Raw genomic sequence first — 16872 nt, forward strand, 5'->3', positions numbered from 1 at the left:
TCAGTTGACCATAGGTGCGTGGGTTTATCTCTGGGCTTTCTATCTTGTTCCATTGATCTATATTTCTGTTTTTGTGCCAGTACCATACTGTCTTGATTACTGTAGCTTTGTAGTATAATCTGAAGTCAGGGAGTCTGATTCCTCCAGCTCCATTTTTTTCCCTCAAGACTGCTTTGGCTATTCGGGGTCTTTTGTGTCTCCATGCAACTTTTAAGATTTTTTGTTCTAGTTCCATAAAAAATGCCACTGGTAATTTGATAGGGATTGCATTGAATCTGTAGATTGCTTTGGGTAGTATAGTCATTTTCACAATATTGATTCTTCCAGCCCAAGAACATGGTAGATCTCTCCATCTGTTTGTACCATCTTTAATTTCTTTCATCAGTGTCTTACAGTTTTCTGCATATAGGTCTTTTGTCTCCCTAGGTAGGTTTATTCCTAGGTATTTTATTCTTTTTGTTGCAGTGGTAAATGGGAGTGTTTCCTTAATTTCTCTTTCAGATTTTTCATCATTAGTGTATAGGAACGCAAGAGATTTCTGTGCATTAATTTTGTATCCTGCAACTTTACCAAATTCACTGATTAGCTCTTGTAGTTTTCTGGTGGCCTGTTTAGGATTCTCTATGTATAGCATCATGTCATTTGCAAACAGTGACAGTTTTACTTCTTCTTTTCCAATGTGTATTCCTTTTCTTTCTTTTTCTTCTCTGATTACCGTGGCTAGGACTTCCAAAGCTATGATGAATAATAGTGGTGAGAATGGACATCCTTGTCTCATTCCTGATCTTAGAGGAAATGCTTTCAGTTTTTCACCATTGAGAATGATGTTTGCTGTGGGTTTGTCGTATATGACCTTTATTATGTTGAGGTAGGTTCCCTCTATGCCCACTTTCTGGAGAGTTTTTATCATAAATGGGCGTTGAATTTTGTCAAAAACTTTTTCTGCATCTATTGAGATGATCATATGGTTTTTATTTTTCAGTTTGTTAATATGGTGTATCACATTGATTGATTTGCATATATTGAAGAATCCTTGCATCCCGGGGATAAATCCCACTTGATCATGGTGTATGATCCTTTTAATGTGTTGTTGGATTCTGTTTGCTAGTATTTTGTTGAGGATTTTTGCATCTATATTCATGAGTGTTATTGGTCTTTAATTTTCTTTTTTTGTAGTATTTCTGTCTAGTTTTGGTATCAGGATGATGACTCATAGAACGTGTTTGGGAGCGTTCCTTCCTCTGCAATTTTTTTTTTTTTTTTTTTTTTTTTTGCGGTACGTGGGCCTCTCACTGTCGTGGCCTCTCCCATTGCGGAGCACAGGCTCTGGACGCGCAGGCTCGGCGGCCATGGCTCACGGGCCCAGCCGCTCCACAGCACGTGGGATCTTCCCGGACCTGTGCACAAACCCGTATCCCCTGCATCGGCAGGCGGACTCTCAACCACTGCGCCACCAGGGAAGCCCTCTCTGCAATTTTTTGTAAGAGTTTGAGAAGGGTGGGTGTTAGCTCTTCTCTAAATGTTTGATAGAATTCATCTGTGAAGCCATCTGGTCCTGGACTTTTGTTTGTTGCAAGATTTTTAATCACAGTTTCAATTTCATTACTTGTGATTGGTCTGTTCATATTTTCTGTTTCTTCCTGGTTCAGTCTTGGAAAGTTATACCTTTCTAAGAATTCGTCCATTTCTTCCAGGTTGTCCATTTTATTGGCATAGAGTTGCTTGTAGTAGTCTCTTAGGATGCTTTGCACATCTGCGGTGTCTGTTGTAACTTCTCCTTTTTCATTTCTAATTTTATTGATTTGAGTCCTCTTCCCTCTTTTTCTTGATGAGTCTGGCTAATGGGTTATCAATTTTGTTTATCTTTTCAAAGAACCAGCTTTTAGTTTTATTGATCTTTGCTATTGTTTTCTTTGTTTCTATTTCATTTATTTCTGCTCTGATCTTTATGATTTCTTTCCTTCTGCTAACTTTGGGTTTTGTTTGTTCCTCTTTCTCTAGTTCCTTTAGGTGTAAGGTTAGATTGTTTATTTGAGATTTTTGTTGTTTCTTGAGGTAGGCTTGTATAGCTATAAACTTCCCTCTTAGAACTGCTTTTGCTGCATCCCATAGGTTTTGGATCGTCGTGTTTTCATTGTCATTTGTGTCTACGTACTTTTTGATTTCCTCTTTGATTTCTTCAGTGATCTCTTGGTTATTTAGTAACGTTTAGCCTCTATGTGTTTGTGTTTTTTACGTTTTTTTCCCTGTAATTCATATTTCTAATCTCATAGCGTTGTGGTCAGAAAATATGCTTGATATGATTTCAGTTTTCTTAAATTTACTGAGGCTTGATTTGTGACCCAAGATGTGATCTATCCTGGAGAATGTTCTATGTGCACTTGAGAAGAGAGTGTAATCTGTTGTTTTTGGATGGACTGTCCTATAAATATCAATGAAATCTATTTGGTCTGTTGTGTCATTTAAAGCTTCTGTTTCCTTATTTATTTTCATTTTGGATGATCTGTCCAATGATGTAAGTGAGGTGTTAAAAGCCCCCCACTATTGTGTTAACTGTCGATTTCCTCTTTTATAGCTGTTAGCAGTTGCCTTATGTATTGAGGTGCTCCTATGTTGGGTGCATCTATATTTATAATTGTTATATCTTCTTCTTGGATTGATCCCTTGATCATTATGTAGTGTCCTTCCTTGTCTCTTGTAACATTCTTTATTTTAAAGTCTATTTTATCTGATATGAGTATTGCTACTCCAGCTTTCTTTTGATTTCTATTTGCATGGAATATCTTTTTCCATTCCCTCACTTTCAGTCTGTATGTGTCCCTAGGTCTGAAGTGGATCTCTTGTAGACAGCATATAGATGGGTCTTGTTTTTGTATACATTCAGCAAACCTGTGTCTTTTGGTTGGAAAATTTAATCCATTCACGTTTAAGGTAATTATTTATATGTATGTTCCTATCACCATTTTCTTAATTGGTTTGGGTTTGTTTTTGTAGGTCCTTTTCTTCTCTTGTGTTTCCCACTTAGAGAAGTTCCTTTAGCATTTGTTGTAGAGCTGGTTTGGTGGTGCTGAATTCTCTTAGCGTTTGCTTGTCTGTAAAGCTTTTGATTTCTCCATTGAATCTGAATGAGATGCTTGCCAGGTAGAGTAATCTTGGTTGTAGTTTCTTCCCTTTCATCACTTTAAGTATATCATGCCAGTCCCTTCTGGCTTGTAGAGTTTCTGCTGAGAAATCAGCTGTTAACCTTATGGGAGTTCCCTTGTATGTTATTTGTCATTTTTCCCTTGCTGCTTTCAATAATTTTTCTTTGTCTTTAATTTTTGCTAATTTGATTACTATGTGTCTTGGCGTGTGTCTCCTTGGGTTTATCCTGTATGGGACTCGCTGAGCTTCCTGGACTTGAGTGGCTATTTCCTTTCCCAGGTTAGGGAAGTTTTCAACTATAATCTCTTCAAATATTTTCTCTGGTCCTTTCTCTCTCTCTCTTCTCCTTCTGGGACCCCTATAATGCGAATGGCGTTTAGTGTTGTCCCGGCGGTCTCTTAGGCTGTCTTCATTTCTTCATTCTTTTTTCTTTATTCTGTTCTGCAGCAGTGAATTCCACCATTCTGTCTTCCAGGTCACTTATCCGTTCTTCTGCCTCAGTTATTCTGCTGTTGATTCCTTCTAGTGTAGTTTTCATTGCAGTTATTGTATTGCTCATCTCTGTTTGTTTGTTCTTTAATTCTAGGTCTTCATTAAACATTTCTGGTATCTTCTCGATCTTGCCTCCATTCTTTTTCCGAGGTCCTGGATCATCTTCACTATCATTATTCTGAATTCTTTTTCTGGAAGGTTGCCTATCTCTACTTCATTTAGTTGTTTTTCCGGGGTTTTATCTTGTTCCTTCATCTGGTACATAGCCCTCTGCCTTTTCATCTTGTCTGTGTTTCTGTGAATGTGGTTTTTGTTTCACAGGCTGCAGGATTGCAGTTCTTCTTGCTTCTGCTCAGAAATCAATTTTTGAAGTTAATTTAGTTTACCTTTTTAGTTACAAAAGGAAGATATATACCTTGTAAACATACAAACAATTCTCAAATGTGTAAATTAAAAATTGAACATTTCTTCCTTACTTCTGTTCACACTTGTCCAATTAAAAACCAAAACCAGTACTTCCCTGGTGGTGCAGTGGTTAAGAATCTGCCTGCCAATGCAGGGGACAGAGGTTTGAGCCCTGGTCTGGGAAGATCCCACATGCTGCGGAGCAACTAAGCCCGTGTGCCACAACTACTGAGCCCACGTGTCACAACTACTGAGCCCACGTGCCACAACTAACAAAGCCTCCACGCCTGGAGCCCGTGTTCTACAACAAGAAGCCTCCGCAATGAGAAGCCTGCGCACCACAACGAAGAGTAGCCCCCACTTGCCACAGCTGGAGAAAGCCCGCGGGCAGCAACCAAGACCCAACGCAGCCATAAATAAATGAATAAAAAAATAAAAAATAAACCCTGAAATCAAAAACATGATCCCTCCACAAGGAAGAAACAACGAGTTGTCTTCCTAGCTATGTTAAGTTTTTGTATTTCCTCAACATAATTTCAATTTTTGATGACTTCCCTGTACTTTTTGAGTACATAATTTTTTCTATTTAGTGTAGTTTTTCTTTTCTCTGTTTAATGGTGTGGATACCTTTTTCAACATGTAGTCCCAATGTACTGTGAAACTATTATGTAATTCGTGTTGTTTTCAGACAACTCAGATGATGATATTTTAATGTCATTTTGGAAAAAATGAATTATATATTAATAACACAGCATTTTCTTCTCATTCTTTGAAAAGATTTAGGAGAATTTCTCTGAAATTCTGATACCAATGATGTTATTTGTCTGGTAAGGGACCAACTTAATAACTCTAACCAACAAGTTCTTACCGTAGCTAAAAACCAAATTCATTAGTGTTTGGTAACTGAATTTTCTTTAAATACATCTTAGAAAAAGCATTATTTAGTGTTTTATTTTAGTATCTTAAAGTCTATAAAAGGTAGTCTAATGACTAATATTTTTCAAGTTACCATTATTATTGAAAGGAATTTCTTTTCTGTATGTTCTTTTCATCTTATATTGTAATTTAGGTATTGTTACAGGGTTTTGCAAAAGAAATTCATGTTGTTAGCATCCCTAAGACATATCTTTATTCTTTTCTCTCCAGAATAATAGAGTTAAGATAATTTATAATCATGTAAAGTTAAGCAAGTTTTCCTAGTGTTACACAGAAAAGGAGATCTGTCCCTTTTCCCAAGAGAGAACCAGAGTACAGAGAAGCAGTGCAGGGAGAGTAATAAAGCACCCTTGGCATTGATGGTCACCTGTGCCCTGCATTGTCTTAGTGCTGAGCTCCCACCTCTGTCCTGGTCAACCTTGCTGACCGCTTCCTCTCTGTTTGCTCCTGGCCTCTGAGCTCTCTTGGCAAAAGGCCTCACTTGTTGGGAAGCCAGAGAATGTCACTTACGTCAGCTGCTTTTTGCTGGCCTTTCATGTTGACTCTGAGATATTTTCTAAGATACCAGCAAGGGACCCCAACCAGTTAAGTTTTAAGAGGGAAAAATGTATTAAAAATAATTTTTTTAAATAATAGTAACCTGAAATAAGTCATTTCAATTAAACCACTGATCTCAAGTTTAAGATACTATGATGTAATACTGATTACTCTTCCCTAGCGTGTGGACACCTCCCGTCTCACTTTTCTCCAGCCTGGCACTTGTGCGCGCGCACACATTGATTCATGCTCTATCTATACCTGTTCTTACAGAGAAATGAGGTGTTAGATGGAGGAAGAATGTAAATTTCACTTGAAAATGTTGTTGCTCTACTGTAAGAGAAGCCTGATATCAGAATTTGAAAAACATTTCATGCTTGGAATCACCCATTGGCTGACTTGTGTAGGGTATTAAGGAAAAGAAATAATGGGTGAATAGAAAATAATTTTGCCTTCAATCATGTAAAGTTGTCAAGATTAAGTTAATAATATATGTAAATTGTTTTATAAAATGCTCAGTAAATATTAATATACCTTTTTCCTTCTCCTCTTTACCCTCTTACTGTTAACTACTTTCGTCACTGGGGAAAGACTAATTTAAGACAGAATCTTAGGTCTAGTAGATAGCAGAGGATGGAGATTAGCCAGATGGTTGAGAGCGTGGGCTTATAAATCAGACAGATCTGGGTTTAAATCCTGATTTTGCTACTCACTTGTGTCTTTGAGAAAGCTGCTTAACCCCTCGGGGCCTCAGTTACCTTATTAGTAAAAGTGGGGTAATAATAGTGTACTTGACAGTGGTGTTCTAAGGATTAGATGATAAAATGTATGTAAAATGATTGCCACTGTATCTATCCCATAGTGTTTAGTACATTTTAGCTTTTCATTGCAGATACGTTCGATTCATAGGATTGATGTAAGGATTAAAATAATGTGTATAAAATATTTAGTAGAATACTTGGCTTAAGTTCTTGATAAATATTAGCTGCTACTGTTAGTATTAATGTACTTTAAAGCAATAATAAATTATTAAAAACTGCAGTGTAGGACTAAACTATTGTATATATACTGTGCTGAGGCAAGGGTAAAGGTTCTAAAGATTATATAAAAGTTATGAATGAAATCATAGCAATCATTACTTCTAAAATCATTATACTATAATTCAGAAATTGCCTTTAACTTTTTAATAAAAACTCCACATACTTTTCCTTTTGTTCCAGTTTCAGTTGAGGAGATGTGTGAAAATGATTGGTATATACATTTTTATAATTAACTTTTGCAGATGTTTATTGAACAAAACAAGCTAAAGAGACAAAGCCACCTTCTGCTACAGAACTCTGCTCCTGACCAGCAGCTTTTGAAAGCTTTAGATGAAAATGCAAAACTTATACAGCTCCTTGAAGAAGAGAGAATTGAGCATCAACAAAAGGTACCAGATTTTCTCCTGGAGTTTTAATACACCCACATACTTAAATTGAGAAGAGTCAGTCCAGTAGCTCATAGTTCCATGTTTTGCCTAAGTGACTAAGTCTTTCCAGTCTTTTCACCTTTTAGAAAAAATAACTACCAAATGAATTTAATTTATAGTATCCAACTAAAATTTATGCACTGCTGTAGGCTTTATAATGATCTTTAAACTGTCCAAAGGGTCAGAAGAAGCGAGAGAAAGAGATACAACTCAAAAAGAGCTTGGATAATGCAGTTTGGAAATCTGCATTTCCAAGTTGAGTTGATTGTGTTTTGGGAGACTGCATACACTAGGAGAGTGTATTGTGTAGTGGTCTCAAAGAGCTTGTTGGAGGGCATAGGTTTTATTCAAAGAGGGAGGAAAAGTCCATGTTAGTAGTAATTATTTGCTTAGGGAAAATTTGTGATTTTGTAAACTTGCACAGATCTGTGTTTAAAGACTTAAGTGCTTATTTCAATTTGTATGAGTAGAGCTATTCCAGCTGACACAGCCTACCTGTATGTGCTAGGCAGAAAGGATAGTCACCGTGGTGGGTGAGAAAGAGAGGCAGAGAGGAGGAGAGGCGAAGAGGTGGAACAAAGCCTTTCAAATTAAAGAAACCACTTGAGAAAAATTACATCAGTGTTTATACTACTTACAGTGTACCTAGTTTGTGAAGGAAAGGCTGTTAGCTGCCATTTGTTACCACCTGTCGAAGTCTCTTTCAGCAACAATATTGACATTTAATCCTTGGAAGTTCCTGGAGTTTTTAACCAAGTTGGTTGTGAGGTAGAGTTAATTTTTTTTTCTTCCATAAGAAATGTTGGCGTATAGGTAGAGAACCTCTAGATGAATACGTGGTAACTGTGCTTGCCCCTGGGAAAGAGGCCTGGGGAGTAGGATGGAAGGGAAATAATTTTTTTTGTCCCCATATGCAGGAATTACCTTTTTTTTTTTTTTTTGCGGTACGTGGGCCTCTCACTGTTGTGGCCTCTCCCGTTGCGGAGCACAGGCTCCGGATGCACAGGCTCAGCGGCCATGGGTCACAGGCCCAGCCCCTCTGCGGCATGTGGGATCTTCCCGGACCAGGGCACGAACCCACGTCCCCTGCATCGGCAGGCGGACTCTCAACCACTGCGCCACCAGGGAAGCCCAGGAATTACCTTTTCAAATGAAGGGAATGAAAGAAGGTTTATTTTTATTTAGCTTATGTTAGAAATTTTGGTTCTGAAAAGTTCTACTACTGTAGTTAACTCATTTAGTAAATAATGCGTGCAAGAACCCAGTAAATTGTATTGAGGATGGGACTAAATTGTTGTGTATGTTCCTTGTTGGGGTAGTGGGAAAGGTACTGAAGATTAGGTAAAAGTTACAAATGAACTTACAGCAGTCAGTACTTCTAAATGTATTATACTATACTATACAATTATTCTGGATAATCCTTCAGGTATGTGGTTGAAAATATTTCTTACCTGTCTATAAGTTCCCTTGCAGATTCAGCAATCTTTAAAACACAGCTGTGTTGTTTTTATGATTAAAATAAAACAAAATTTTAAAATACAGAAAAAGCTAAAGCAGAAAATTAAGATTAGTTAAAAATCCCATATTTTGGTGCATATCCAAAGTTTATGTAAATTGTAGTTTTATGAATATAGGTTAAACGGAATCATGCCAAGCATATGGTTCTATAACCTGATTTTTTTCATTTGGTAATATATATTTCCATGTCAGTGTATAGTGAGGTTATGTGATTTTTAAATGGTTGCATAGTATTTCATTTAACGAACATAACTATAATTTATTAAATCAGTAATATTGGTGGACATTTAGGTTATTTCCAAGTTTTCCCTGTTATAAAGAACATTCTAGTTAATGTATTTGAACACTTGTCTTACTATTTCACAAATTCTAAAAGTAGTATTACTGAATCAAGGGTCTTTTCTTCCTTATATTTTTTTAAGGTTTTTTATATTTGTTACCAAGTTGTCCCACCAAATTTTTAATATTACCTGAGTTTTTCTTTTGAAAATGGGCACAAAGGCGTTAATCTGTTTTAAATGAATTTGTTACTTAAATTAAATGAATATTTTACTTTTTCTAGTCACCTTTAAAAATTAAATTATCTGGGACATAAGTCTTCAATAAATTTATATTGAATTACATTGCTGATAGTGATCTTAAGTATTATCTGTATCCTAGGATTTGTGTGGTTTTTAAGATGAATTGTAATCTCTTTGCTATGAAGTGCAAAGTAAAAGGGAAACATTTATTTTTCCCCTTATTTTCCTTGACAGAGGAAAAACTGTCACCACATAAAAGTCTGTTTATAACTTATAGGTCAAAAAATTAGAAGAGCAGCTACAAAATGAAGCTCTCCGCAAAGAGATGCACAACCTCAAACAGCAACTGGAGCTTCTAGAAGAAGATAAAAAAGAATTGGAATTGAAATATCAGAATTCTGAGGAGAAAGCTAGAAATTTAAAGCATTCCGGTAAAAGCACTGAGTAGCCTATTATGTCTTATTATTACTATGTGAATCTCTCATGACCAGTACATTTACTAAATGCTATAGAAAAATACCAAGATTTGTTTTAAATTTCTTCATTTCTGACTATTGTAATTCATTAGAACGGTCGCTGTAATCATGTGATTCACAAATATTTAGACTTCTGTTTTGGACTCACAGGCTTTATGAGCATCACATACAGAATTAAGAGACGGAGATATCATTAATGTGGGGAGACCAAAACTTCAGCATTTCTCAGGGCTTCAGAGATGAGTGTTCGTTAAATACTTATTTTATTCATTTTAGGGTGCATTTTTAAAAAGAATTAAACTTTTTAGGTTTATACTACCTACATTTTCAATGTCTAATTATGCACATGAAATAATACTTTCAGTATCACACCTAACGATAAAATGGGCAACAATATATATATTAAATGGAAAAACTTTTAAAACACCAGGAGTTACTTAAACGATTTATTCATTCAGTTCTAGAAGGCTTAACAAGAATGTGTGAGTTGGATTACTACACAGGGATAAGTAATAAGTTTCTGTTGGAAAGTAGGTAATTTAAGGGGGCAGGTTCCCTTTATAACAGCTTCAATATTCACTTCAGATATTTTTGGTTAATTTTATACTAGAATTTTGAAATCTGTACAGAAAAATCAAGTAGGCTTTTTCCTTTAAAAAATATTCAATGCTTTCTAATCCACAATGAAAGTGAATTACAATTTATTTTTTGAAATTGATCTAAAATTAAGAAGTAGTCCATTCTTTTTAGTTATTGTCTGCTGTGTGTGTACCCAGCCATACCCAGTATCCTAGGGTGCTATAAAAAATGTAGAAGAAAAGAAACCATGCCTTTTGTCCATGAGGATCTCAAACTCCCTTTAGAGAAACAGACACATGCATATGAAATAACTAGAGGATTCTTGGTGTCAGGGAGCCTGGCCCCCACTGCTTATTTAAGTGTTGACGGTAAAAACAAATGCACAAATCATTAGGGTAGTCAGTCATGGAAAGTAGAGTGACTGCGCAGAGGGAGAGCTATTCCTGAGTGCAGTACCTGTAGCCCATTAGAGCCCGATTAGAGGCATTCACATCTGTGATATAAATTCAAATTGAGTTTCTTGAAGTCAGGAACTGTGTCATGAGCAGCACTGAGCATAGGCTCTTTCACATTGTTGGAGCTTAGTAAGAACTTGTTTCATTAATGGCTTGAATGAATAAATTATATTTCCAGAATGCTCTTCCAAAGAGCAAAAAGTTTCTGAGTTAAACACTTGAGAGTCTGAGTCTGGTTAAAATCAAGAACTCTAGGATTTGCAGTTTTTGAAGGAGATTAAGTGGAGGAGGAAAGTATGCTATTAAAATTCATTACTAAATGTCATCTTTAAAATTAATTCTTGGTCTGTATACTTTAAAAGTCAAGTATTAACAATTTCTTAGTGTTTGAGTAGTAAATTCTATTGTTAACAAATATTTCTTCAGCCTACTCTCAATCCTTACTTCCCACCCATCCAGCCATTGTCTTGATTTATTTTTTCTTTTGCATAGTTTGTATATATAGCAAAAAGATGGTAAATTTTTTGTAACATATATAAGGCCTCTCTTACTGATGATAAAAAGTTTAAAGGGTTCTGCAGTTTCATACTGAAATTTCTAACTTTGCTTTAATAAAAGAACTTGATTTTGAGAGTGGTTGTTTTTTCCTTTACATGTATATAAGGTGTTAAGTTGCTTATTTCAGCTCTTTTCTGAATGCTTGCTCTCTGTGCAGTCGATGAACTCCAGAAACGGGTGAACCAGTCTGAGAATTCGGTACCTCCCCCACCTCCTCCTCCACCACCGCTTCCTCCTCCCCCTCCAAATCCTATCCGGTAAGCACATCCAGGAAGACTGCTTTGCATCAAATGTTAGTCCTTGTCAGAGAAAATGAAGTTTATGCTATTGGTACCCTTTTTAAGCAATACGGGCTTAGATGCATCATTTTGAGGGGTGTGGTGGTAAAAAGTATGAAAGATATCAGCAGGTGTTTCAGAGAATTTTCTGAAGGCCAGTATATCATTCCTTTCTTGTAACATATAAAGACATCTTGTGGCCTACAGTGTTCTTCTGTTGTAGGTGTTTAGATTTCATGTGGATGTTCCAAACCAAGGAGCTAGACATCTAAAAAAATTTTTTTGATACTTCAGTTTTAAAACTTCAGTCCATATCATTAGGATTTCCTTTAACTGGAAGATCAAGGAATTTTGAGCTTCTCCAGAACGTTTTCATGTTTTTCTCTCACTAACTTGAATTTGAAAAGCTATGCTTTGTTCAGTTATTTAAAAAATAAAAGTACTGAACTAACAGAAACCTAACAGATCTACTTTAAGCCACTGAAGTAGTTAAGGCAAAATAATTTTTACACGTGATCGATCCAAGAGTCAATTGAAAGAATTTCAGGTATTTTAAATTCTTTCTGTCCTGAGTAGCTAAATCTGTAAGAGGTATTCTGAATTTGACATTTATAATAGGAAATTCATCACTTTGATTTTTTTCTAAGGTCTAGAATTTTGAGCTTGATAAGAAAGGTCACTTCTGTCTGTGAGGAGGGATAACTATTAAAAAATGATTATAATCTTGCTGTTGGCCTTTAATTTTTAGTCTCTGAAACCTTGAGAGCCCTTAGAATTAAAAGTAAAGTATAACAAATAGAATATTTTCTCAAAAAGCATCCTACAGTCACACTGAGAAATGAAAGTAGGACTCAGACTATGTATATCTAAAGCATGAACTCTTATAAGGCCCATTAAAGAAAATTTTCATTGAATAACATGAATGATTTTTATTTTAAGATGAATTTAAGTAGTATAAAATATAATTTCTCAGTAGAAAGAGATTTTTATTTTTTGATAAGGAGTACTTTCTTGTCAAAAAAGTATATTTGCATTTGTATTGAGTTTCAATGGACTTTGAATCCACTAATCAAGGTTTTCCAACTTTGTTCCTGAGCTGTTTGTTTTACCCTGAAGTAGATCATGGATAGAAGTGGAAGTGGAAGAAAAAGACTAGAGCCTGTGGCTTCTTTAAGTGGCTTTATTGCTTTCCCCTCCTCTTCCTGCTCATTTGACTTAGAGGACAGATGGGAGAGAGTTAAGAGAGGAAAAAGGCATATCTTGGTCATTTTGTAGTAATGGAGTGAAAGGACAGGTCCTGGCCAGGTGTGGCTCATGGGGAAAGGGTAGGGTATATTAGTGTGTTAGTCAGGGTTCTCCAGAGAAACAGAACCAATAGGTGTGTGGGAGTGTGTGTGTGTGTGGGGGGGGGTGTGCGCGCGTGCGTGTACATGTGTACATACACATCATATACATAAAAAGAGAATGTATTCTCAAGAATTGGTTCACATGACTATGGAGGCTGACAAGTCCCAGGAACTTCAGGGTGAGTCAGCAAGCTGGAGACCAAGGAGAGCCTGTGGCATTGTTTCAGCCTGAAGGTCAACAGGCCAGGAAGAGGCAGTGTTTCAGTTTGAGTCAAAAGCAGGACAGAGCAGATGTCCTAGTTTCAAGGCAGTCAGGCAGGAGGAATTTTCTTTTACTTGGGGGAGGGTCACGTTTTGTTGTATTCAGGCCTTCAACTGATTGAGGGAGGCCCATCCCACATTAGGGAGGACAGTCACTCAGGCTACCAGTTTAAATGTTAATCTCATCCAGAACCCTCAAAGAAATACCTAGAATAATGTTGGACCATTTATCTGAGTACCCCATGACCCAGTCAAGTTGACTCATAAATTAACCCTCACAGTGGGTGTGAAGAACACTTGAAGAATTTCAAGGTGAATATTTTCCACCTGGGGCAGTTTTAGCCAGAGGTTTGGATGATTGGTCCCAGATGTCTTGTCCTGGTCTTCTCATCTGTCCTGTGAAACTCACACTATCTATTGATATTTTCTCTTTAGTCTAAGCAACATCTTGACAGTTCTTTTTAATATTACAGATGATTTTCCTGTGGACACCGTATCAGTCTTCAACTTATACTTCAGAACATTTAAAGCTAGCACTTTCTCTTATCTACTTAGGTGGTTTGCAGTGTTGGGCATATATTCTTAGTTCATTTATGTAAATACATACAACTGTTCTGAGCAGTACAAATAACTTCTTGCTTTGTAATCTTTGTGTACAATAATACACATTCTCAAAACTTCCCCTCAGAACCAGAGATGGGATCATTACAGAATGAGGAGAGGCCTCTGATTAGTGAGAGCCCTCCCCAAACCCCACCCTTCTATGGAATGTTAACAAGTAGACATTGAATATTCTGTCTTCAGTTGACAGAATGGAAAAAATAAAGTTTGCATCATTTAATTCCCTCACCTTATGGATTAAAATGTACTTGTTTTAAAGTTCTGTGCAAATTAGAAGTTTTGTGAAAATAATTTAATTACATTTTGGGCCACTATGAGCCCAAAGAAGACAAACTAGATGAAGTTAAAAGCTCAGTGACCGATTGTTTCCCAGTTGGTAAGTCCTGGAAACTTCACAGGGTAGAGTAGGATGTAGCACTTTCTTTATGCTATGCTTTGTGGGAGATTGTTCGGTATGTGTGAGAATTTTAAGAAAAGGCAGTTAGGGAGGGGATTAATAATATAACCAAAGACAGAAGTAAGAAGTGAAAAAAAAACCTAAAAATGATAGTGGTTAAGGAACATCACGTTGTTCTGTCCTCAGAGCAAATAGTACTGTGTATCCAGTTGCCCCTTTTTGTGCAGGCAGCATTATGCCTCTCTTCCCAGTTTGTCTTCCTCAGGACTGTATTTTGTCAAATCCAGTTTACCACACTGAGGACATTCATAATGTAGTTGAAAGAATTTCAGAGTTCTTGATTCATTTTTTTTTTTTTTTGGTGGGGGTGATAATATACATGTAGAAGTGTACACAAACTTATGTACAGTTTAAAATAATATAAAATGAGTATCCACGTAATCACCATCAAAATCAAGAAATAGAACAATGCTAGTACCCTCAAGTCCTATCCTTTTATCCTTTTCTTAAAGAAAAGGGTTTTTTTGCCTATATACATATCCCTAAACTACTGTAAATACATATACGGTCTGTTTATGACTTTATATAATTGGAATTGTAGTGTATTCCTTTGTGTCTTTTTCTTTTCACTTTATATTATTTTGTAAGATTCATCCATATTATTTTATGTAGCCAAAGTTCATTCATATTCATTGATACGTAACCCACTTTATGAATGTCCCAAAATGTGTTTATCCATTGTAATACTGATAGACATTTGAGTCATTCCCAGTTCAGGGAAGTTATGGAAATTCTACATGAACATTCCTGTACATGCTTCCTGGTGCACAAGTGCTTGTATTTCTGTAATATATATGGAAGTTGAATCACTGGCTCATAGGATATGTCTATTTTCATGCTGAACAGTTTTCTAAAGTGGTGCTATCAATTTATACATCTTCAGTTTGAGAATTCCTGTTACTCCACAAACCTACCAACACTTGATATTATCAGACTTAAAATTTCTTGCCTATTTGATGAGTGTGTAGTAAAACCTCAATGTGGCTTTTATTTGTGATTTCCTAATAACTAAAGAAGTCAAGAACCTGTTTGTTTGTGTGCTGGAAATTTGGACATCCTTTTTTATGGGGTTTCTTGGTTTTGTCCTTTATTTCTGTTGGGTGTGTGCTTTTTCTCATTGATTTGTAGAGTTTCTTTTTATTCTTTATGATGTCTTTTAATATATGGAGGTTTTAAATTTTCATGTCAAATTCATCATGATTTGGATTTTACACAGATTTTTGAAACATGGACCAGAGAGACAGTGGTCTGAATATATGTTATCCCTGAAGTATCTGGTCTATGTTGTGCAGATTCAGATGTTTTTATGCCCATATTTCGCAAATAGATATTTACCAAAACATCCCCTAATTCTTTTGTCCTTCCCTCTCCCTCAAATGTATTACATAGATAACTGTTTCTGAATTTTAAATATGGATATTGAAAGGTTTTCTCTATCTATTTTACTTTGCAGATGTCTCTGCATAAAATTAGTAATAGTGTTAGCAGCCCCCTTCTCCCAGTAACTAGTTTGGTTTTTACACAGTAAAGGGGTGAGACATCTTTCTCTTTCTTAAAAATTTAACAGTTTATTAAAGTGGAAAGTAGGCTACTTAAATTCTAGTTATATATTCATGCACTTAGAGAAGAGTTGGATTTTAACTGATTACTTAGAATCTATACATTTTATTTCTTGGATCATAAGGCATCCACTAATCCTGTTGATCTTTTTCTTTCTCCTAAAGATCCCTCATGTCCATGATCCGGAAGCGATCCCACCCCAGTGGCAGTGGTGCTAAGAAAGAAAAGGCAGCTCAACCAGAAACAGGTAATTCTCACCCCACCCCTTTGGTTAACTTTTTGTTGGTGGTGTACAGTTTTTCAACAGTAGACATACTTGTTAGCTCTTTGACTATGAACAGATTGTTGGGGAGAAATGTGAACTTAACAGCTAGAAGAATGAACCAAAGAACAGTCATTGTCTTCACGTAGCTTACTGTCTAGAGCGGGTAAACATTCACACATATCACTGTAATGCGAGGGATGCTGGGAAATGTGTTTTCATTAAGGGGTGAGGTACTTTGGGGTGTAAAAGAAAGAGAGGAAGTAATTCCAAATGAGGATTTGGGGAAAGGTCTTAAAAATATATATATATATATAGGCTGTATTTTCTGTGCTATACAATCACCACTCCTTATGTTTATTTTTTTAAATTAATTAATGAATTTTTGGCTGTGTTGGGTCTTCGTTGCTGTGCGCAGGCTTTCTCTAGTTGAGGTGAGCAGGGGCTACTCTTCGTTGTGGTACACAAGCTTCTCATTGCAATGACTTCTTCTGTTGCGAAGCACGGGCTCTAGGTGCTCAGGCTTCAGTAGTTGTGGCACGTGGGCTCAGTAGTTGCAGCACGTGGGCTCAGTAATTGCGGCTCCTGGGCTCTAGAGCACAGGCTCAGCAGTTGTGGCGCATGGGCTTAGTTGCTCCTCAGCATATGGGATCTTCCCGGATGAGGGATCGAATCCATGAACCCTGCACTGGCAGGTGGGCTCTTAACCACCGCGCCACCAGGGAAGTCCTGGGGAAAGGCTTTTTAGAGTTGATAGCAATGAACTGAGACTTTGTCAAGCACTTTCTGTGTTCTCTCCAGTGCTTTGTACTGGAGATGCAAGACATAAAGTCACATTTGAGTGGGGCAGATAGGAAGTAAACACGTAATTACCAGTGCAATATATAATTATTTAAATACATTTTTTTGATCAGTACTGTGGAGGAGTGGTTATCAGTACTGATCTAAGAGATTATGGAGGTGGACTACTGATGTCAGCAAGTGAAATTTAAGCTGAG

At 36.5% G+C, this 16872-nt stretch overlaps 1 protein-coding gene across 6 annotated transcripts in view; it reads left to right on the forward strand.

The window, feature by feature from the left end:
- The window catches only part of SHTN1 (shootin 1), a 101901-nt gene that overhangs the window by 49928 nt on the left and 35101 nt on the right, over nt 1-16872 (forward strand). For all 6 annotated transcript variants that reach the window (XM_067709286.1, XM_067709289.1, XM_067709285.1 and 3 more), the window contains 4 exons: nt 6797-6943; nt 9299-9452; nt 11247-11346; nt 15777-15859. In XM_067709286.1, the coding sequence (XP_067565387.1) occupies nt 6797-6943; nt 9299-9452; nt 11247-11346; nt 15777-15859 (484 nt within the window). The remainder of the gene's footprint in view (nt 1-6796; nt 6944-9298; nt 9453-11246; nt 11347-15776; nt 15860-16872) is intronic.

Source organism: Pseudorca crassidens, chromosome 16, assembly GCF_039906515.1.
Source record: "Pseudorca crassidens isolate mPseCra1 chromosome 16, mPseCra1.hap1, whole genome shotgun sequence".
NCBI classification, from domain to species: domain Eukaryota; kingdom Metazoa; phylum Chordata; class Mammalia; order Artiodactyla; family Delphinidae; genus Pseudorca; species Pseudorca crassidens.